The following is a 21,919-nucleotide window of genomic DNA, read 5'->3' as shown; positions in this document are numbered from 1 at the left end:
TGTAACACCCATTGTGGCACCCTACCAGAATTGCTGTTTACTTAGTTTATTTGGTCAGAATTAATTCACAATAATGTTAGAAAAAACATTAACAGTGAATGTTTAATCAATTGTTTCCTAGGCTTCAGACACACACACAGACAGACAGACAGACAGACAGACAGACTTTTTCCACTGCTGGTCATTAGGACGGTTAATTCCTGAACAGAATGTCCTTACATATGCACACTTCATCTCTTTCTCTATCAATCACACAGTAGTTATAGTTCTGATCTCTATTACAACACCCTCACAATGAGCCAAGGTGACCTCTTTCTGCCCCTGCAAGACCAGTGAGACACTTGAGCCATCACTCATTAAACCACCATCTATTCCCACTCAGTTCCACAATCCCTAACTCCATGCCTTCAGCCTTATACTCACTATGCCTGTTCCAAAAACAGACACTAGTGTTGGAACCCACTTCAAGGCTAAACCCCCCTCTCTCTTAAACATATATGCACACACAAATACACTTAGGCAAACAGTTGTTGCAAAATTACTCCGGCCACCACCTCTTTATCCCAGGCCCTGCCCTTTCCCTCAATTTACATGGCACCTCAGCCAATAGGGGGTCTTTAAGGGTGTTTGTGTAGCCAAAATGCTTTGGGGATTCTTTATAAAAACCGTATGGCGAGGGGCAACACTTAGCACTTTTTGTAAGCTCAGGGACAAGATCAGGTGAAAGAAAGGGGAGAGAGAGAACGACCAGGGGCTGTTAAGTTTGTCCCATAATCCACACTCTCAGAAAGTGTTGGTGGGTACAATTTTTTAACTCTTGGAACTAGATACTCAGTTTTTAAGAATTTTGACTAAACGCCTAGGTGTGGGATTTTTTTCCTGATTTGGGATTTCTAATTGTGATTGTTTTTGTGAAGCCTCCCCTTGAGCAGCGAGGATGGAGAACGCTCACACTCAAGAGTCACAGGTATGCCTGTCCTACTTCAGTGTCACTGAGAACACCGGCCTCTCATCCGACCAGATCAAGAAGAACCTGGCCAAGTATGGCTTCAACGGTAAGGAAGAGGGAACACATGTATGGGAGGTTGTTTCATTGGTTGGTGGTTTTGATAGATAAATGGATGGATGGATGAATAAATACATAAATATAAGATAGATGGGTGGGAAAATGAACTTATTTGTTAAAACCAGTGTCCATCTGGCAACTTGTAGAAATGATTGCCAGATGGACTAATGTATTGATGTGTGATTTGATAGGATAAAGTTTAATTAAAGGAAAAACAGGCAAATTGATTTATTAAAGAGTTCAGTCAAGACAATAGACAAGTTAGACAAACTAGTTTTTGGATAGAAAATGCTTTACTCTTGTTCTTGTAGGGCAGGATTACTAATGAAAAAAGATCATAGAAATGAGAAAACGTTCCAAAACAACATTTAGGAATTATAAAGTTAATACATCATGTATTTCTAGCCATATAGTCATTCTACTAGAGTAACTGTATATATTAATATAATAAATTTTTAAGGGTTAATTACTGAGAAATATTGTTTATTATTTCCACAAGTTCATCATTTTTATTTTGCTGTAAAAATCAAAATGAGGCATTGGTGATAAACAGTAAGATAAGAAAAATATAAAAATAAATATAAAGAAAGTAAATCACTAAAATAAAAAGCACTGCATATGGCATTGACGTAAAGAAAAAGTAGTGGCTATGTACATGAAGATTTTGCCCTTTGTTGACCTTGCATCTGGTAAAGACCGATATTCATATTTCTCCACACATATAAAATATAAGATTATTTGTACCCTAATAATGTTGCAATATTATTATTGCTATAAATGTATAGTATAAATAATATTATTTTCTTGCCTGTTTTATTCTCTTTCTCCTGTCTCTGAACAACTTGACTGAACAACTGCAGAACTGCCTGCTGAGGAAGGTGAGTGATTCTTCCTTTCAGTTTTTGTAAGCTTTGTGTTTTCACCTTAAAGTGCATCTGACTGTCGGATTAACTGACTCACAGTTATACTGAGTAAATTGTTCTGTTGATTCTATGGGCCCACAGTTATCGGGAGCCCAGTAAAATGCAATTATTACTTCAGAATTACAAGCTATGGCCTTGATCAGGGGGAAGAGGGGTATTAAACTAATGCACATTTGTTTATTAAAAACAGATTAAGTGTACTCATGATGTATTGTATTCAACAAGTGTATTCATATTACATATATTATATATAAAATGCAATAAACCTTTTAGCAAAATCTACAAATGCCAACTATGCATTTCTATCTGTCCATCTGTGTGTTTATCTGTGTATCTGTCTATTTATCTATCTTTCTATCTGTTTAGGTAAATCCCTCTGGGAGTTGGTGGCAGAGCAGTTTGAGGATCTATTGGTCAGGATCCTGCTCCTGGCTGCCTGCATCTCTTTTGTAAGTAACATTTACATACTTTTACGTATTTTAATTCAGTTACAGAAAACAAAGAATTGGGGGAAGGAATTGTGGGTTGAAGGTGTTTCACCAAATGTGGCTAGTGCACTTAAGATAACAGGAATATAAGGTGGCACAGTTGGGCATTGTTAACACTGACGTGAATGACAGCAACACATTTCTCCCATTCCCATGCCTGGCTGTCAATCAAAATGTGACCCTGTCCCCCTTTAGCCTTGAGCAGTACATTGTGGGTAGACTATGAGCTCAGTTGTCCATTCCAAACCATAATAAGTCACAGAAGTGTTACATACCACAGTATTGTTTCAAATAGACATCCACACATGCACATATATAGTTATATGCTGGACTTTAGTAGAACATCCCCTTAGTCATTCTGGTAACTGTAAGTGTAAAGCTTTATGTGCACAATAGGTAAAACATTCATTTTATGCATCATTACAATAGCTAAATAATACTTTTCTCAACAGTTGCATTTTGTATCTTGTGTACATCTAGGGACTACATAGGTGACATTAGAAAAAACTATAGCACTATACCAACACAGGCAGGATAAAGTGCTGTGATTATGCTGGCCAGAGTGTTGTCAATTCTATAATGAGCTGGAAATTGGAAATCATTTATGATTCGTTATTTGTGAAACACTTGATGCACCATTAGGAGAAAAGACTAGAAAACACCAACCTCTTCAAAAATGCAAAGAGACCTTTAGCTTGTTGTTTGTATACTCTTTGATAAGTTTGTTCTGGCTGCCTCTTAGGTTCTGGCCTGGTTTGAGGAGGGAGAGGAAACTGTAACTGCTTTTGTTGAGCCTTTTGTCATTCTGCTCATCCTTATCGCCAATGCTGTGGTCGGAGTTTGGCAGGTAAACATGCACACACTTACATTCATAGAAACACATAAATAACAATCATACATGCATTATTAGGGGTGGGAGAATGGCATCTAAAGTGCTTTCTAAAGTGTTATATGAGAGCTGATCAGTTTTCAGCAAGGTCCATACAGTCATAGCAAGTCTCATTTGGAAACTATGCACACCAGTTGAAGAAGAATGATGTTGGAAAATAGGAACTCATTTGGGACACTTCTTTCCACAGGAGCGCAATGCTGAGAGTGCCATTGAGGCCCTGAAGGAGTACGAACCAGAGATGGGCAAGGTGTACCGTGACGACAGAAAGAGCGTGCAAAGGATTAAAGCCAGGGAGATCGTCCCTGGTGACATTGTGGAAGTGTCAGGTACCAACCACATCACCTCAATCAATTAACTGAATAAAACACTAAAGTGTGATACACTTCAAAAACTACTAGGGCAGAGCTAGGGTTGCTATCACTGCAAAATAAAAAAATGGCACTTCCTGGCCAAGTCAACAGAGGAGGCTTTGTTTAAAAAGATGAAAAATCTTTTGGTTTGAAAAAAGGTTTGAAAAATTCATGCACCTCCTAAAAACAACAAAGAAAATTGGGCGACAAAATGTAAAACCACAGTACTCCTATACGTCAAAATATAGCACCATTTCCCCAAAAATATGTGGTAGAATTTTTTGTACATGGTAATTATAACAAATACAGTCAGTCTTTTATGTCATTGTATAAATTGTAAGACAAAAATCTTTGCTAGCAGACACATTTCTATGATTGGCATACAACCCTACTGGCCAACTGGCAGTAGAACAGAATGTACCAGTGGCCAGACAAAGGATATATATGAGACTCATGTCCTTGAGAAAGAACATGGGGGCTCATTTATAGCATTCATAAAAGTGTGAGTTTGTGTGTTGGAGAGAGAGAGAGAGAGAATAAAGGGATTACAAAAGGTTGCAAAAACTCAGTTGAGTGTTTGCAAAGGAAGGCTGTTGTATAAAAATGGCCCAGCACCTGTCTTCCATTTGGCCCCATTTCAATCCTCTATATCCCTCTCTCCTTCTCTTTCATTCACACCAGTTCACTCCTAGTCACTTCTCCTCTGTTAGTGCTGCAGGGTCAGCTTACCCTTTCTTTCTTTATTTTATTTTATCTTTCTATATTTTAGTTTAATGGATAGAACAGGGATAGCACAGAGCTGAGAAATAGTTGTCACTAATTTGCAGACTGCTTCGGCCGTCTGCAACAACTTCTCAAAAAAAGTTCTCAAAAAAAGGAAGGACAGGAAACCTTCAGAGCCTGTTGGTTTCGGCATTGCACAAGCAGCACCCCAACCCCACCAACTGACGCACCCCCTACATAATATGGAAAAAATATATAACATAGAAATTTGCATGTCACATCTATATTTAATAAATCAGTTTTAGATTTGGTAAATTTTATTTTAGATTTTGCATATTTTATTATAATACCCTTATCTCTTCAACATTTAGAAATGTAACAGTAAAAACTACAAAACTGCAAACCCCTCATTTTCATACCTTTTTTTCTTCAGTGCAATCAAGTTTTCGAGATTTGCTTGTAATTTCTGTGTGTTTTCTCACCTGCAGTTGGTGATAAAGTCCCCGCTGATATTAGAATCACATCCATCAAATCCACAACTCTGCGTGTTGACCAGTCCATCCTAACTGGTACGAACTCCCCTACAATAACATTACACACACGTTATTATACAAACATAGACACATATTTTACACATAATGTAAAACTTAATGCATTTTCTCTCTATTTTAGGTGAGTCTGTGAGTGTGATTAAGCACACAGAGTCTGTTCCAGACCACAGAGCCGTCAACCAGGACAAGAAGAACATGCTTTTCTCTGTGAGCACTTTCTCCTGTTACACAATACATACATAAAGTGGTGGTAAAACAGACAATGAATGAATGATTGGTTCTACACTAGTAGAGTACACTCAATTTAACACAATGTTTTCTTAGTAGTTTATTGATCTGTGCAGTGTTGTACTAAATATCTAGTATTCATACTAAATTGCCAGTGTCAACAAGCAGATACTTTTGTATGAAATTAAATGAGCAATTATAATGCATGGTATAGATTATTTGGATAAAAATATAAGTAACATTTTGTTATTAAACATTCACATTTTTATCCATTTAAAATGACACATTTAGAAATTCTCACCTGTTTTGTCCAGGGCACAAATATTGCTGCAGGCAAGGCCATTGGTGTAGCTGTGGCCACTGGCGTCTCCACGGAGATTGGTAAGATCCGTGATCAGATGGCAGCCACTGAGCAGGAGAAGACACCTCTTCAGCAGAAACTGGATGAGTTTGGTGAGCAGCTCTCCAAGGTCATCTCTCTCATCTGCGTTGCTGTGTGGCTCATCAACATCGGCCACTTTAATGACCCTGTCCATGGAGGCTCCTGGTTCCGTGGTGCCATCTACTACTTTAAAATCGCTGTTGCACTGGCTGTGGCTGCCATCCCTGAGGGTAAGAGGCCTAAAAATGATTAAATGTCGATGATAATAATATGCCAGTAAAGGCATTGATACACCAATGAGTGAGTACTGGATCCTGTGTATTGATGTGTTTTTGTAAAGTCTGTAAGATTTTTATGTTTATGTACTAATAACACACTAATCCGTCTGGGTTTTGGCAGGTCTACCCGCTGTGATTACTACCTGTCTGGCTTTGGGCACCCGCCGCATGGCCAAAAAGAATGCCATTGTGCGCTCTCTTCCATCTGTGGAGACACTGGGCTGCACCTCAGTCATCTGCTCTGATAAGACTGGCACCCTGACCACCAATCAGATGTGTGTGACCAAGGTAGGTGACAAATAAATGCATAATCAGCATCCAGCAAAAAAAAAAAAAAACATGTAAAAAAAAATTCATAAAAATATTTACATACATAATCACAAGATGCTGTTTTCCTGTATGTTTAGATGTTCGTCATCGAGAAGGTGGAAGGTGACAGTGTGACTCTTGACCAGTATGATATTTCCGGCTCCAAATACACTCCTGAGGGAGAAGTGTAAGTGAATTACTGAAATTAATCAAGAATTAAAAAAACACAGATAAAATAGACAGATATTCTTCTCTTGTGCAGAACTAAGAGAGGCCTTCCAGTGACCTGTGGTCAGTATGACGGCCTGGTTGAACTGGCCACCATCTGTGCCCTGTGCAATGACTCCTCTCTGGATTACAATGAAGTACGTACAATCCTCCATTTCTCAAAACTGTCAGTTTGATTCTTACAAACTTTTTTATTTCCTTTAAACAACTACCTTTAAACAATGAGAATATATATTACTTTTGTGTATTTCTCTCTGTAATTCTACACTAATGGATTGTTTGGGTCTTACAGTCTAAGGGTATCTATGAGAAGGTTGGTGAGGCCACTGAAACTGCCCTCTGCTGCCTGGTAGAGAAAATGAACGTCTTTAATACTGATGTCCATGGCCTGTCCAAGGTGGAGAGAGCCAACGCCTGTTGCTCTGTACGTATATTTATTGTACTTTTATACCACTCTGGTATTCTTAGGGCTTATAACAAGGCCAAAGGGAGTAGTAAGCTGCATTTATCCTTAAGATGGGATATTTATGATTAAGATTAGGAAACAAAAATTTTTATAAAAACAAACACTCATCCTCCTGTTATCCTTTTGACAAATACAAAATACAAAGGTGCAACTAACAGGCCTTGTCACAAATACATCATAAACTAAAAAGGTTTTTGATGTTATACCTATCAAATGTCCTTGGTAGTATGTCTAAATATGGTATACAGTGTATCACAAAAGTGAGTACACCCCTCACATTTATGCAAATATTTCATTATATCTTTTCATGGGACAACACTATAGACATGAAACTTGGATATAACTTAGAGTAGTCAGTGTACAACTTGTATAGCAGTGTAGATTTACTGTCTTCTGAAAATAACTCAACACACAGCCATTAATGTCTAAATGGCTGGCAACATAAGTGAGTACACCCCACAGTGAACATGTCCAAATTGTGCCCAAAGTGTCAATATTTTGTGTGATCACCATTATTTTCCAGCACTGCCTTCACCCTCCTGGGCATGGAATTCACCAGAGCTGCACAGGTTGCTACTGGAATCCTCTTCCACTCCTCCATGATGACATCACGGAGCTGTTGGATGTTAGACACCTTGAACTCCTCCACCTTCCACTTGAGGATGCGCCACAGGTGCTCAATTGGGTTTAGTCCATCACCTTTACCTTCAGCTTCCTCAGCAAGGCAGTTGTCATCTTGGAGGTTGTGTTTGGGGTCGTTATCCTGTTGGAAAACTGCCATGAGGCCCAGTTTTCGAAGGGAGGGGATCATGCTCTGTTTCAGAATGTCACAGTACATGTTGGAATTCATGTTTCCCTCAATGAACTGCAGCTCCCCAGTGCCAGCAACACTCATGCAGCCCAAGACCATGATGCTACCACCACCATGCTTGACTGTAGGCAAGATACAGTTGTCTTGGTACTTCTCACCAGGGCGCCGCCACACATGCTGGACACCATCTGAGCCAAACAAGTTTATCTTGGTCTCGTCAGACCACAGGGCATTCCAGTAATCCATGTTCTTGGACTGCTTGTCTTCAGCAAACTGTTTGCGGGCTTTCTTGTGCGTCAGCTTCCTTCTGGGATGACGACCATGCAGACCGAGTTGATGCAGTGTGCGGCGTATGGTCTGAGCACTGACAGGCTGACCTCCCACGTCTTCAACCTCTGCAGCAATGCTGGCAGCACTCATGTGTCTATTTTTTAAAGCCAACCTCTGGATATGACGCCGAACACGTGGACTCAACTTCTTTGGTCGACCCTGGCGAAGCCTGTCCTGGAAACCTGGAACCTGGAAAACCGCTGTATGACCTTGGCCACCATGCTGTAGCTCAGTTTCAGGGTGTTAGCAATCTTCTTATAGCCCAGGCCATCTTTGTGGAGAGCAACAATTCTATTTCTCACATCCTCAGAGAGTTCTTTGCCATGAGGTGCCATGTTGAATATCCAGTGGCCAGTATGAGAGAATTGTACCCAAAACACCAAATTTAACAGCCCTGCTCCCCATTTACACCTGGGACCTTGACACATGACACCAGGGAGGGACAACGACACATTTGGGCACAATTTGGACATGTTCACTGTGGGGTGTACTCACTTATGTTGCCAGCCATTTAGACATTAATGGCTGTGTGTTGAGTTATTTTCAGAAGACAGTAAATCTACACTGCTATACAAGCTGTACACTGACTACTCTAAGTTATATCCAAGTTTCATGTCTATAGTGTTGTCCCATGAAAAGATATAATGAAATATTTGCAGAAATGTGAGGGGTGTACTCACTTTTGTGATACACTGTATGTCTTCTTTACTTTAGGTGATCAAGCAGCTGATGAAGAAGGAATTCACACTGGAGTTCTCTCGTGACAGGAAGTCCATGTCAGTCTTCTGTTCCCCTGCCAAGCCCAAGGCGCCACTGGGCAACAAAATGTTTGTCAAGGTCAGCACTTTCTGCAAAACATTCACCCTAATAGACACATACACATAAAATACCGACTTAACAAACTATAAATCTTTGTTTAGGGTGCTCCTGAGGGTGTGATTGACAGATGTGCCTATGTGCGTGTGGGTACCACCCGTGTTCCCCTGACCGGCCCTGTAAAAGATAAGATCATGGCAGTGATTAAGGAGTGGGGCACTGGTCGTGACACCCTGCGCTGCCTGGCTCTGGCCACATGTGACACTCCACTGAGGAAGGAAGAGATGAACCTGGAAGATTCCACCAAGTTTGCTGAGTATGAGGTGAGTAAGAGAAATGGGGGTGATTGGTTTATGGTTGATTGGTGTGTAGGTTGTCCTGTAGTAAGTGGTTAGAGGGCAACAGATGGAATAGATTGCCTAATGATAGAGTAAGTACATTTACATTTTTGGCATTTAGCGGACGCTTTTATCCAAAGCGACTTACAGTACTGTGACAGTATATTGTCTAAGCAATTAAGGGTTAAGGGCCTTGCTTAAGGGCCCAACAGTGGCAACCTGGCAGTGGTGGGGCTTGAACCAGTGACCTTTCAATTACTAGTCCAGTACCTTAACCACTAGGCTACAACTGCCCTTGTAGGTCAGTAGGTCGGTGAGCAGATGAGTTAGTAGGTATTAAAACAGCTAGGTATGTGAGTACATGGACAAACTACATTAAACAGTACTTACAATGCTTTTTTCTCTTCCTCAGACTGACCTCACCTTTGTGGGTTGCGTTGGCATGCTGGACCCCCCACGTAAGGAAGTCATGGGCTCCATTCAGCTCTGCAGGGCTGCTGGCATTCGGGTCATTATGATCACTGGTTAGCAAAATCTACACTATTATCCTCTTTTTAATGAGTGCGCATTTATCTTTTTGCTTGTTCTGTACCAGATCTGCATCATCTTCATCTTTTTTAGTACTTTTCCTTTTATCACAGTAGCATATAATTTTACATCTTTATCCTTTCTTCCTTACCTGATTAACTACATTACGTCCACTCCTTCAGGTGACAATAAGGGAACCGCTGTGGCCATCTGCCGTCGTATTGGAATCTTCACTGAGGATGAAGATGTCACTGGCCGTGCCTTCACTGGTCGTGAGTTTGATGACTTGCCCCTGTCACAGCAAAAGGAAGCGGTGCGCAAGGCTTGCTGCTACGCCCGTGTTGAGCCCTCCCACAAAAGCAAGATCGTAGAATTCCTTCAAGGCTATGATGAGATCACTGCCATGGTAAGAGGGCCACAAAGCTACTAGCAGGTTCTCTCCTAGTTAATATTACAAAACCTAAATTCATAACTTTCTTTACAGGTCGATATAAATTAGGACAAAATGCTAAGACATGTATGTTTAGTTTAATTAAGGATGACTACTAAAGTAAACTATTATTAAAGAGGTAAACCAACATCTTTTTCCCTTTAACAGACTGGTGATGGTGTGAATGATGCCCCTGCTCTAAAGAAAGCAGAGATTGGCATTGCCATGGGCTCTGGCACTGCTGTTGCCAAGTCTGCCTCGGAGATGGTCCTGGCTGATGACAACTTCTCTTCCATTGTGGCTGCTGTTGAGGAAGGTCGAGCCATCTACAACAACATGAAGCAGTTCATCCGCTACCTTATCTCCTCCAATGTAGGAGAGGTCGTCTGGTGAGTTCTGTTTTGCATAATTATGTCTACAAATGAGACAAATCTGGATGTTTGGTATAAACCTCTTTTTCTTTTCTCTCTCAGTATCTTCCTGACTGCTGCTCTTGGTCTTCCTGAGGCTCTGATCCCAGTGCAGCTGTTGTGGGTGAATCTGGTCACTGATGGCCTTCCTGCCACTGCTCTGGGCTTTAATCCCCCTGACCTGGACATCATGGGAAAAGCTCCCCGTTCACCCAAAGAGCCTCTTATTTCTGGATGGCTCTTCTTCAGATACTTGGCTATTGGAGGTATGTTCAAACACTTTTAATAACAATAAGGAATGTTTACAAAATTAGTCAAGTTAGTGCCAAAAGCACACCAAGTTCAGTTGGTCTTAGGGAGCATAGACTAAACTTTAAAGATGTAAACTAATTGTATGTTTAAATCTATTAGTTTAAATATATTTTCTATTAGTAAAAGGTAATAGAAGCTTATTAAGGGGGTCAATAAATTACTATTACTGGCTAAATAGTGGAATAACTTGATGTTGCCTCATCTCCTGAAAAGGATTACAAAAGCTTTTGCTCACCAGCTACAACTGCTTACTTACTGTCCATGTATAGAGCAATAACGTACTTCATTAGAAGTTTACATCTTGTATTTCTGTTCCTCAGGTTATGTTGGAGCTGCAACTGTGGCTGCCGCTGCATGGTGGTTCCTCTACTCTGAGGATGGACCTATGGTGACCTTCTATCAGTTGGTGAGCAGCCAAAGCCTTGCATCTCTCCCAAACCACCTCCCAAAACCTCACAATATTAACCCATGATAACAAATTTTGTTAAATAAGTTAATCATAGTATCAGTTAAGGCCACTGTTGGGACTTTTTAGCAAGGCTCTTAATCTGCAGTGGTTTGCATTGTGATTGTAAGTCGCTTTGGATAAAAGCATCTGCTAAAAACTATAATGTAAATGTACTATCAATTTTAGTATTTAGTATTTTAGTATTTCAAGCTTTAGTATTTCAAAGTATTTTAAGCTGTTTAATTGAATGAGTAACTGAAATGGTGCTTACTGGACTTCTTTTTGTCCCTCAGTCTCACTTCATGCAGTGCACTCCTGATAACGAGGACTTTGATGGCATTGAATGTGAAGTGTTCGAGTCGGCTCCTCCCATGACCATGGCCCTGTCTGTGCTGGTCACCATTGAGATGTGCAACGCCCTCAACAGGTGAGTCTGCAGCAACTTTAAAACCTCAAAATCTAATAAAAATTATTGTTAATAGTTAAGAAATATTAGCATACACATTTAGTGACATTACTCAGGCAAAAATTCATGTAAACGCCAGCACACATCTACATTATATGGCTATGAGTATGCACATTATTATGATGAACTTTATTAATAACCAATGTTTCAACCAATGTTTCATGAAAATGTAAAATGTAAATGTTTCATGTTATCAAAACTAATAACTGTTTCATATTATAGTACCTCAGTAATTCCAAGTGTCTAATCAAACATGTGTATGTAGCTTGTCAGAAAACCAATCCCTGGTGCGTATGCCTCCCTGGAGCAACCTTTGGCTGGTGGCTGCAATGTCCCTGTCCATGTCCCTGCACTTCATGATCATCTATGTTGACCCACTGCCCGTGAGTTCCACCTCAAACAATGTTTCAGACAATTAAATCAACCACCATATAATTTATGTGCACAAAGACTGTTTGTCCCGACTTCTTTTCTTTACGCGTTTCACTTTGTCACACTGCAGATGATTTTCAAGTTAACTCATTTGACTGTGGAACAGTGGATCGTGGTGCTGAAGCTCTCTCTCCCTGTCATACTTATTGATGAGGTGCTCAAATACATCGCTCGCACCTACCTGGAGCGTAAGTGCACACAGTTCTCTCATTCTAATGAAAATGGCTTCTGATATATATTCAAATTTATGGATCCTACAATTTCCCTTATGTTAAATAATGCTTATTAATAAATACTCATTTAGAGTGATGATCCTAAACCACCTTTATATATTCACCCCAATAAGCCTTTTCCCTTCCTCTCTTGAAGTCAACTTTACAATAACTATCTTTGTCCTTCCTTACCCTATCCTTTAATATAACTCGCTCCCTTCCTTAAAACTGTTTTCCAGCCTAATCCTCTTCCCAATTCCTGTAACAAACCAAGGTGCCCCATAATCCTCTCTGTTCTTGTCTGTATGAATTCTGCCCTGTTTGTATGTGTGGTAAAACACTGCTTTAAGAGCATGTATGTTGGTCTAGTGCATTTTAAAGTTTACTCTGGCAGATTTCTAATGTGCACTTCCTGAGCACTCTTATAGGTACACCTGTACAGTAGGTATGGGACTACTAAACGGATGGTCAGTGATTCAAGCTGGAACATTGTGGGTTCACTGAGCAAGGCCCTCAACACTGGATTGCTTGCACAGCATTTAGTCATAATTTAAGGAACAGACTGACCAGATTATGCTCATGTTTGGGTGGTGTGCCATTCTCAGCACTGCAATCAAACTACTGTGGTGTGTTCTGGTATGAGAATATTAAGTACTGAACACATACACTCTTAGCGCTTAATGTCGATGTACAGATAGAGACTAGAGCTATTTTCTTTCTTCATGCACAATGTGTCAGTCTTCCTCAAGCCTTTTATCAGCAAGCACTCTATGAATACAGGACACTGTAGGCTTTATATTTTTGGTTGGAGCACTATTGTCCTCCCAGCACTGACACTGAGGTATTTAAAAATTTCAACATCACTTCTGTACCTACTTCACTCATAACACTATGTCACACACCAACATGTTATTAAAATGTTAGCCATTGGAGGCTGAGAATGGAAAATCGCCCAGATACCATGTTATTGGGGGTCACTTTTGATTAGACATTAGATAAATGGGTCATTGGGTGTGGCAAAATGTATGGAATTTTATACCTACAAAATGTATCTGTATGGCAGGTGTGGCTTATAATATAATCAATGAATGTTCCTATGAGACAGGTGTACCTAATAATGTGCTTGATTATTGTAAATTGTAATTCTGATTTCATATCCTGCATACAACAAGATATGAGAGTGTGTTTAAGGAAAGCTCTACAAGGCTGCATGGGTGCATCAGATTTAAATAAATATCGTAAGGTATGCATGAAAATGCTAAAGGTTTAATCTGAAGTTTGCTTGGATTTCTGTGTCTAATTGTACTTTTTTCCTACAGAAAAAGATGAGAACCTGGTGGCAAAAAAATGGGACTAAGGTGTTCAAACAACTAATAATGAACGAGTCAACACACCTAAAGAAAGGGTCCCAAAGAAATGTATAAAACACAATGTGCCTTGTGACTGTGAATATGAATGTGATCTAAGTTTATATATTTAATTTGATTTACATCTTAATGAATTATTCAGTATTCTAATAATTATATTCCTTAAAATAAAATATATTTCTTAATAAAGATATATATTTAAAGAAACAAGCACTCTTGTCTCTTTCTCCATGCATATGAATGCTTTTACAATATACTTTAACATTCCTGTAGTTTCACAATAATGGCTAAAATAATAATCACCAGAATTTACATATATAAGCTACTCTTTAGTCACAATAATATCACATTTAAATGCAAAAAAATGTGGGCATTCATTAGTGCCATACTTTGACAAACAATTAAAAAACATTACCCATCATGAACAACTCAGAGAGAGAAATCTGTCTGAACAGATCAAATAAACAAATCATTCTGGTTTTGGCCAAAGATAAAGTTTAATAAAAGTTAAACACAAAACAAATTGGTACTGCTTGCAAAGCTAAGTGGATATTTACAGTAGTCTGATATATGAAACCACCACACACATTACGAATTTATCCATTTGTGTTAGTTATGCATAGGGCTGGGATCTGGGGAAAAGCCTAGTGTTCAAATTAAAAAAAGAAATCATGACATTTACTGTTTAGAAATGAGCTTACACTGAGTGGTAAACGCTCACTACATGCTTTATACTGATACCATTCAGTAAAGAATTAAGCTTTGTTCTGTTATCTGTGAGTCCCCATATCTCCTGAGCACTGATAGATGTATGTATCTCCTTTCTGTCAGGTGCAATTCAATTCACTTCAAATTGGTGTTTCCAAACTTTTGACTGGTAGTGTAATAGTGCTAAGACATGTTTTCATGTAGACTTTACATGTAGCTGAGAGGTTGGCAGTGAGCCAATATGTTACATACTAAGTAAGAGTAGATATGTTATGCTTTTTCTTGTATTATACATGGTTTCTTCTGCTTATACACTGATGGATAATTGCTGACTGCTGTAAAATAAATGTTTATTCTTTGCTAATTAACACGTAACAGATTAAAACCATATTTGTCTTAATAAAACAATTCCAGTGTGAGATAATTAGAAATAATGACTCTTTTTTAACTGTTGTCTAAAGCTTGTAATTAAGCTATTTAAAGAAACATACCTGACATTAAAATAGTGTTATCTCTAAAGTATTGCTCATTCAGCTGGTGACCAACCTATAAAGCTATGTATACGTAACAAAGTTACTGGCCAAAACAAACTCAGCATCTCCCTTAAAGTAATTTCTTGTTAGTAAACAGAGTTACCAAAGACTTGTTTGGGATCTGTTAGGTTTGTTTAAAATTCAAGTAAAACCAGTTATTAGTCTTATTACCCTAGTCATAAAGCTTAGTTCAATAATAGAAAATATTTGCATAGTTTCAGTTTCATATTAAATAGTAGAATAATGTCAACTGAAACAGTAATGTTAAAATAATTAATGTTCTTATTTTACAAGTAATGAGAGTGGGTCTCTTAATGATAATATATGGTCACTAGACTCTTAGCTTGTAGAAGGTCTTCACACTTTGGTCCAGAAAAAAGGTAATAAATATTATGCTGGCTCATGTGCTGCTGCTGAGCTGATCTCCATCAAGACCTTCCCCAAGGATCAGCCTAACTTGGTCCAACGATTTGGCCTGACGAATCTGCTCCATCTTCATCTAACGGGAAAAGAAGCGAATATCTTTAATAAATGTAATAAAAATACAGATTTATTTTCTTTACCACAAAACAACACTGCAATAAGTTAGGTTTGCATAGATCAAATGGTAAAAGGTTCTGGGTTTGTGGCATATAAACATTCCCCAACAATTATCCATTTGTAACATTGGTAAACCTTGGGGGAAAAAAATCAGTGTATCAGGAACTACCTGGACGCACTTTCGTGTTTTTCTAATTTATTCCTACGGGTTAATTTGGAGAAGTTAATTAACCTTCTGCAGGTTTTTGAAAGACAAAGAGTATTCCAAGGACACCTATACAGACACTGAGAGAACAAGACAGACCACAAAGATCAAACCCAGGTCCACAGAACCCATGTGCTCAGTGCTGCCTGTAGTTATTATACTCATGATATTTATACTTACTATACTATAGGTTCATTTGTCAGATATTATGCTATATCTGGTAGTGCTGTGTACCTGTAGAGACTGTGAAAGCTGCACAAAGTCCTTCTGCACAGCCTGGCTGGTGTCGACTTGAGTGCGTAGACTGATCACTTGACTGCGCAGTTCTAAACACTGCTCCTGCAGGACAGTCTGAGAGAGAAAAACACAAGAGACAGTGTGTGAGAGAAGACAAGAGAGAGAACTGTAGGATGGGGTTTGTTTTCTTGATGCCAGTCAGTGTTAAAAAGGCATCGAAAACCAGATACTAAAATGAAGGAAAGAACATTTACCAGTGATTTGATGGCTCAAAATATTTGTGATCTCACAACATGTCCAATGCTATTTTTTTAATCCAGTACAATAAATAAGGGATTTTTGACAATACCAGATAATTAACCCTGAAACACAGCCTAAGCTAATTAAATTAAGACATGGCTGACATTTTTATTTTAATTTATTCTTTATGTTTGATTTATCTGCCTAAAACGTTCCAGTAATGGTTTTGTAAAAATCATGTGACCCAACTGCATGTCTATAACCACTGGGCCATACAGTTCACTAAACAGGGTGCATAACCTAGTATGTTGCAATTTAGCATTGAGCCTATCATGCAGCAAAAAATCTGTATTAAAAGAAAGAAATTGAAACGAGCAACCAGGTTATAACCTTTTCATGGGTAGTCGTTTTCTTGTCCGTCTGTAGGTGTGACAACACCACCCGCAGGCCTTGCAGTTCAGTGCGGCATCTCTGCAGCTCATCCTCCAACTACACTTACACACACATACAGTACATATTCTCCACATTTAGTCATGTGATTTCCCTTAATACACTAAAATAAATGATCTGCACTCATGCACATTCCACTCAGCCATACAGTCACACACACCTTGTCTTTCTCACTCTGGATGCGGTCTGTCTCTGTTTTCAGGCTGGAGAGCTGGACTGTGAAACACACACATGCATATATAGGCATGCAATCACACACATGCAGCACTACATCACACTTACAGCAGACTAAATGCGTGTACTTTGTAGTTACTGTAGCCTATCTATTGCCATGCACATTTTGTCAGGCACCCTCTACCATAATGTAGTGAGAAACTGACACTGATAAGGAGCAGGAGTAGAATGTCACATTTATTATCTTACCGTACACCTAAACACCGTACCAACCCAGTAAAATAAAACAGCCAAAACATTTACACAGGGTGTGTTGGTCTCTGAACACCTTATATTTTAGAATTATTTGATGAACGAAGTTTATTAAAGTATACATATACCATCCTAATAATATATTGACAACAAGCCCTTAAACTTGAAGTCAAGTAATTTTCACTTAACCAAATTGAAAAGACAGATTTGCTTATTAAACCAATAGCCTCATAATGCTCACAGCCACCTCTGATGTTCCTAGTTTTTCATTAATTTATGCAAAAGAAGCATCCAGAGGAAAGTGTCAACTTTGGTTTGTCTACTGGTTTTTAAGTGCAGCTGCACCACTTTTAAAAAATGCAGGTGTTCAAAATCTTTGTACGGGCCATGTATAAAGCTAAAGTTAAAAATAAATTCGACTCACCCTCTAAGACCTCTGGATGAGTACAGGGAGGATGAAACAAGAAAGAAAACACCAGTTAGTAGTAAGCACCAATTAAATACAGCAGAAAAAAGCCCAGTCTGAATGGTAAATGATGCAGAGAGGAAATAAAAACAGACAAACCACTCTCTTCAGTACGCATCTCCAACTGTTCCTTCAGATTCACTATTTCAATCCGCAGCCTCTCCTCAGTGTGAGCTCCCTAGAAAAACACACAAAGTTAATACATTCCCTGTGTGTACACAAAAACAGAGACTGACACAGAGCACGTTACCTGTAGAGCAAACAGCTCGGGGTGTTCCTCTTCTGCTGAGCTGTTCTCTTCCAAATCGCCCCCCTTTAACCTGTAGAGCTCACTACACACTCTCCTCTGAGAGAGAGACAGCTCTTTCTGCACAGAAAAAAGTGGTACAACATAAAAAATCATTTTATTTTATTTCATTTTCATTGACCACTGGGACCATTCCCCTCAGACATAGCCAATTATGTCGGTGTGTATGCCTGGTCGTGGTGGTGGGCTAGTGCGCCACCCGAGCATCAAGACACGTCATATATCTCTAATAATACCAACACACAGCAGTTATGAATTGCTCACCAATCTGCTCTGTACATCACTCTGTGATTGGGTGAAGGATTTCTGCAGCTCTTGGAGAAGATTCTCAGAAGTCTGCACCTGAGACTGAAGGAGTGTTACCTGAAAAACACATATAAAATCTTGTCATGCTTACAAACAGTGGGGTTATATTTAGGTCTTGCTATCCATGGCTACATAAAAATTGAGTATGTCCATTTGCAAAACTGGTTAAAATTGCTCACTGCTAGGTTTAACCTATTATCGCATATGAAGAGATAGATACACATTGTGCAGGCGACTCCACTGGCCAGCAGTGTACATGATTAGAGCATTGATCAGAAATCCCTGATCGACCCCTGTCCCCACACCCCCTATAAATATCTCTGGGCTCTTATTATGGGTTCTGAGTGAGGCCCATTAGCTAATACCTGTTTCTGGGTTTCTGTTGTTTGTGTGTCCAGTTCTTTCTCAAGATTGGTCTTCTGATCTTTCAGTTGTGTCAATTCTTCTTGAAGTTCTAAGACCTGGCAAAATAAAGCGAAAATGTAAAGTGAAAAAGGACACTGCTAATGCAAGAAGCTTTCATGACCATGCTAAACAACAGAGTGAAGGGCAGAAGTTAAAAGTAGGATGTAATGTGTTTTGCAAAGCTAAAGCAGAACTTGTGGCTCCAAGGTTTCTCCTTCTGATTTACTCGAGTACCATAACAGTAATGCATTGTTTATTTAATTGTAGTTTGTAGGCCCAAATACGTAAAATCTTTCAATATAATAGCATGTACAAAGTTTTTTTTGTGTTCCATCTAGGATCAGTAGTTAGACATTATATCATTATAACTGTGATAAATATGTAGAATGTCACCACAGTAAAGAATGTACTCCATTATTTTGAAAGAAGACCTTAATATTTCATAAAAATATTTGCTGACAGTACTAACTTGTGCTTGTAGTGAATCCCAGTCTGCATGTGTGACAAGCCTGTGTCCTGGTGGAGCAAGGTAGATTACTTCAGGCACTAACGTTCCAGTAGAAACCAAGGAAGCGGTGTCATCCTGAGGAGGTGTGCGTCTCGGCATGGACGGGGTGTCCAGAGAGAAGCAAGATAAAGAGGAGGAATCACTGTGCTGTGTGTAGAATCCCTCCATATGGAGGCCTGTTCTCTCAGCTTCTGAGAGCTCGGCCAGTCCCTCCGGAGACTCACTGTCCCCTCCAGCATCCTGCAGTCTCTCACTTGGTGGGGAAGCTACTTCTATCCTTCCCTTCTTTATGTTGTCCTAGGTTAAGTGGACAAGAATAGTATCAAATAGTATACTAACTTTAAAAAGAAATGTTTATTTTTATGTGTTTACTTTATGAATAAAAAGTACTGCTGGGGATTACAAGTATTCAATCACAAAGATATGTTTAAAAAAATAAACTGATAGGAAAAAAAATATTCAGACATCACAAACTGCAAGATCAGTACTTTGTTACAAAGCTCTTGTTGGCAAGTATAGCTCTAAGAAATCTACCGTAATAAATTATTACTTTTTGCAGTTCAGTTTTGATTGATTTGATTTGGCATAATACATAGTACAACTTCATCAACACATCCCCTGAACCTACAAGTAAGTTTGAGTGTAAAATGGAAAAAGAGGAGCTACACATTAATTAAGTTTCCTAATGATACAGTAAATGCCACACCCTGTTAACAGAAACAGAGACAAACATACAAACCTTGTTATCCGGAGTCAACGCTGCTTTTCTCCACTGAGCCCGCTCTGATTGTAGAGCACATATTCTAGCCTCATACTGAGATGCTGTCTCTAAATAAAATAAAGTAGATTGGAAAAAGAATATGAGTATGTTATTGGTTTTACACTGCTTTTGTTTTGTGTGTTTCACTACATCATGGCTTAACATGGCTTTTAATATCTTCAGATATGTTTTGATTGTTCACTTTTCTGTCACTCCGTACCTCTCAGAGCCTCATGTAGTGACTGTATCTCCTGGTCACACTGTCTCTGCAGCTCTTGCAGCTCCTCCTCTTTGCTAAGCTCACAAATTTTTGCCACTCCCTGCCAATGTTCTAACTGTGCCTCACATTCCACCAGCTGAATCTGCAGATTCACTTCATCTTCGGTCGACTCTAATGAAAAACAAATAAGAACAAGATCTAGATAAGTCTTTACACTGTTGTAAAGTGTTCAGTGTCAAGGTCTGAAAAGTCCCACTGCTTCATTTCATTAGGTCTGTGCAAACTTAGAATATTATGCATGTCTACAAAAGCAATAACACAATCATATGATTATTTTTTTCAACAAATTTACCAGTGCAACAACCTACAAATAATAAAAAGACAGTTGTAAGACACATTCTTTATGGATTCTTTGGAAAATATAAAAAAATACAATTTATTGTACAAACTTTCCAATCTGTCTCATGTAAAGAAAATTTACACTAGCCAAAATACATTATATTTATTTTGCATTGTGCTACATAAAAAAAAAAAATTGTATAACTATAATCCCCAATAAATGGTCTATTACTAAACTTTTACTTTTTGTTAAATTATTACCAAACATTTGTTGAGCAATAGAACAGATACATTAAAAAAAAAAAATTAAGGGCCTTTGTGGAGGAGGGGAGCGTGGTCATGTCTTTGACAAAACTGTTAGAAAAAACGCAAACAAGCCAGCTCTGATTTGTGTTTTTAGGTGTTGTATTATCATTCTTGAGACTCTTGGGTGGCGCAGTGGTCTATCATGCTACTCCAAAACTGGTGAGATCCGGATTCAGATCTCATTAGTGCTACCGGCCATTCAGGCATCTACACAGACAGGACTGGCCATGTCTGGGAGGATGGCCCAAACTCTGTGGTGGAGTGGTGCCCGGTCCAGGGTACTCCTGCCTTGAGCCTAGTGTTTCCCGGACCTGCTGCGACCCTCACCAGGATAAAACTGTATGCAATTCAGTGAAAGTGTCCTGTTATGATACACATGATATGATATACATTGTTAAGAAAATACACATATCAATGAATTTAAGCAGATTTAGTTTAAAGACCTGACACACGTCAGGGTTATAGACAGATCTGACTGAAAAACACAATTTGAACAGTAAAAAATAACATTTTAAATGCCATTTAGAAGAGTTTGTTTAAAAGAGTAAAGTAAATAAAGTAAAACATGGTGCATGTTCCATCCATGAGTGACGTCGTTCAGGCTGGTACATTCATACATCTTGACGGATTTGTGACTTACAAAAACATTTATCCATATAACAAAAATCTGCCTTTATTGTTAATTTACCATCTAATTCTATAACAAGAAAACCCAAAGAAAAAACCCGGAAACTTTGATAAAATAACTTTGTTTACATACCGACAGTCTGGCTGTCCTGCTTACTCGTTACCTCCATGCTCTAAAACTCTTTAAAACAGACTCATCTGTCTCATCTGTTTCAAAAGCATTCTCGTTAAATGCCGTAGATTCTGTCTAATTCTAATCAGAACTTTATATTTAACAGAAAATACATAAAAACGATCAAAATGGAGCAGGACTGAAGTGTACAGGAAACAACTTTCCCCGGTTTAACCCTGCGGATCTGACGCCATCATCCTTCCTTCTCCAACTGCAGGGCAAAGAGAAACCAAACCCATGGAAAGTTAAACTCCGCCATTTATCTGGATTATGTTTAACATTTTATACAAGACTGAAATGGCAGCGCCACTGTTCCCTCGATATTTAAACATTTATTTATTTATTTATTAGGATTTTAACGTCATGTTTTACACACTTAG

The 21,919-nt window shown here is 38.9% G+C and overlaps 2 protein-coding genes across 3 annotated transcripts; one reads left to right on the top strand and one right to left on the bottom strand.

Moving 5' to 3' along the window:
• The first annotated feature begins 708 nt into the window (after positions 1–708).
• On the top strand, positions 709–13,943 carry atp2a1 (ATPase sarcoplasmic/endoplasmic reticulum Ca2+ transporting 1). 2 transcript variants are annotated; one of them, XM_062984896.1, is made up of 24 exons: positions 709–796; positions 918–1,055; positions 1,927–1,944; positions 2,356–2,438; positions 3,220–3,324; positions 3,557–3,695; positions 4,931–5,011; positions 5,115–5,200; positions 5,536–5,833; positions 6,003–6,169; positions 6,289–6,377; positions 6,453–6,555; positions 6,711–6,842; positions 8,752–8,862; positions 8,946–9,164; positions 9,592–9,703; positions 9,890–10,113; positions 10,306–10,526; positions 10,611–10,813; positions 11,180–11,265; positions 11,601–11,734; positions 12,039–12,156; positions 12,276–12,393; positions 13,737–13,943. In XM_062984896.1, the coding sequence occupies exons 2-24, from the start codon at positions 938–940 to the stop codon at positions 13,772–13,774; spliced, it is 3,003 nt and encodes a 1,000-aa protein (XP_062840966.1). In that variant the 5' UTR covers positions 709–796; positions 918–937; the 3' UTR covers positions 13,775–13,943. The 2 variants fall into 2 exon arrangements, with proteins under 2 accessions (XP_062840966.1, XP_062840965.1); XM_062984895.1 differs by having other exon boundaries at positions 8,740–8,862.
• A 319-nt stretch (positions 13,944–14,262) lies between these two features.
• On the bottom strand, positions 14,263–21,725 carry rabep2 (rabaptin, RAB GTPase binding effector protein 2). Its single transcript, XM_063018666.1, has 13 exons — positions 21,501–21,725; positions 20,096–20,266; positions 19,855–19,943; positions 19,077–19,412; positions 18,568–18,663; positions 18,161–18,259; positions 17,840–17,956; positions 17,689–17,767; positions 17,548–17,559; positions 16,858–16,913; positions 16,638–16,736; positions 16,005–16,121; positions 14,263–15,524 (listed from the first exon to the last, which is right to left on the bottom strand). The coding sequence occupies exons 1-13, from the start codon at positions 21,535–21,537 to the stop codon at positions 15,426–15,428; spliced, it is 1,407 nt and encodes a 468-aa protein (XP_062874736.1). The 5' UTR covers positions 21,538–21,725; the 3' UTR covers positions 14,263–15,425.
• Positions 21,726–21,919: the final 194 nt, after the last annotated feature.

Source organism: Trichomycterus rosablanca, chromosome 22, assembly GCF_030014385.1.
Source record: "Trichomycterus rosablanca isolate fTriRos1 chromosome 22, fTriRos1.hap1, whole genome shotgun sequence".
In the NCBI taxonomy this organism is placed as follows: Eukaryota; Metazoa; Chordata; class Actinopteri; order Siluriformes; family Trichomycteridae; genus Trichomycterus; species Trichomycterus rosablanca.
This window is presented reverse-complemented; position numbering and strand designations above follow the sequence as displayed.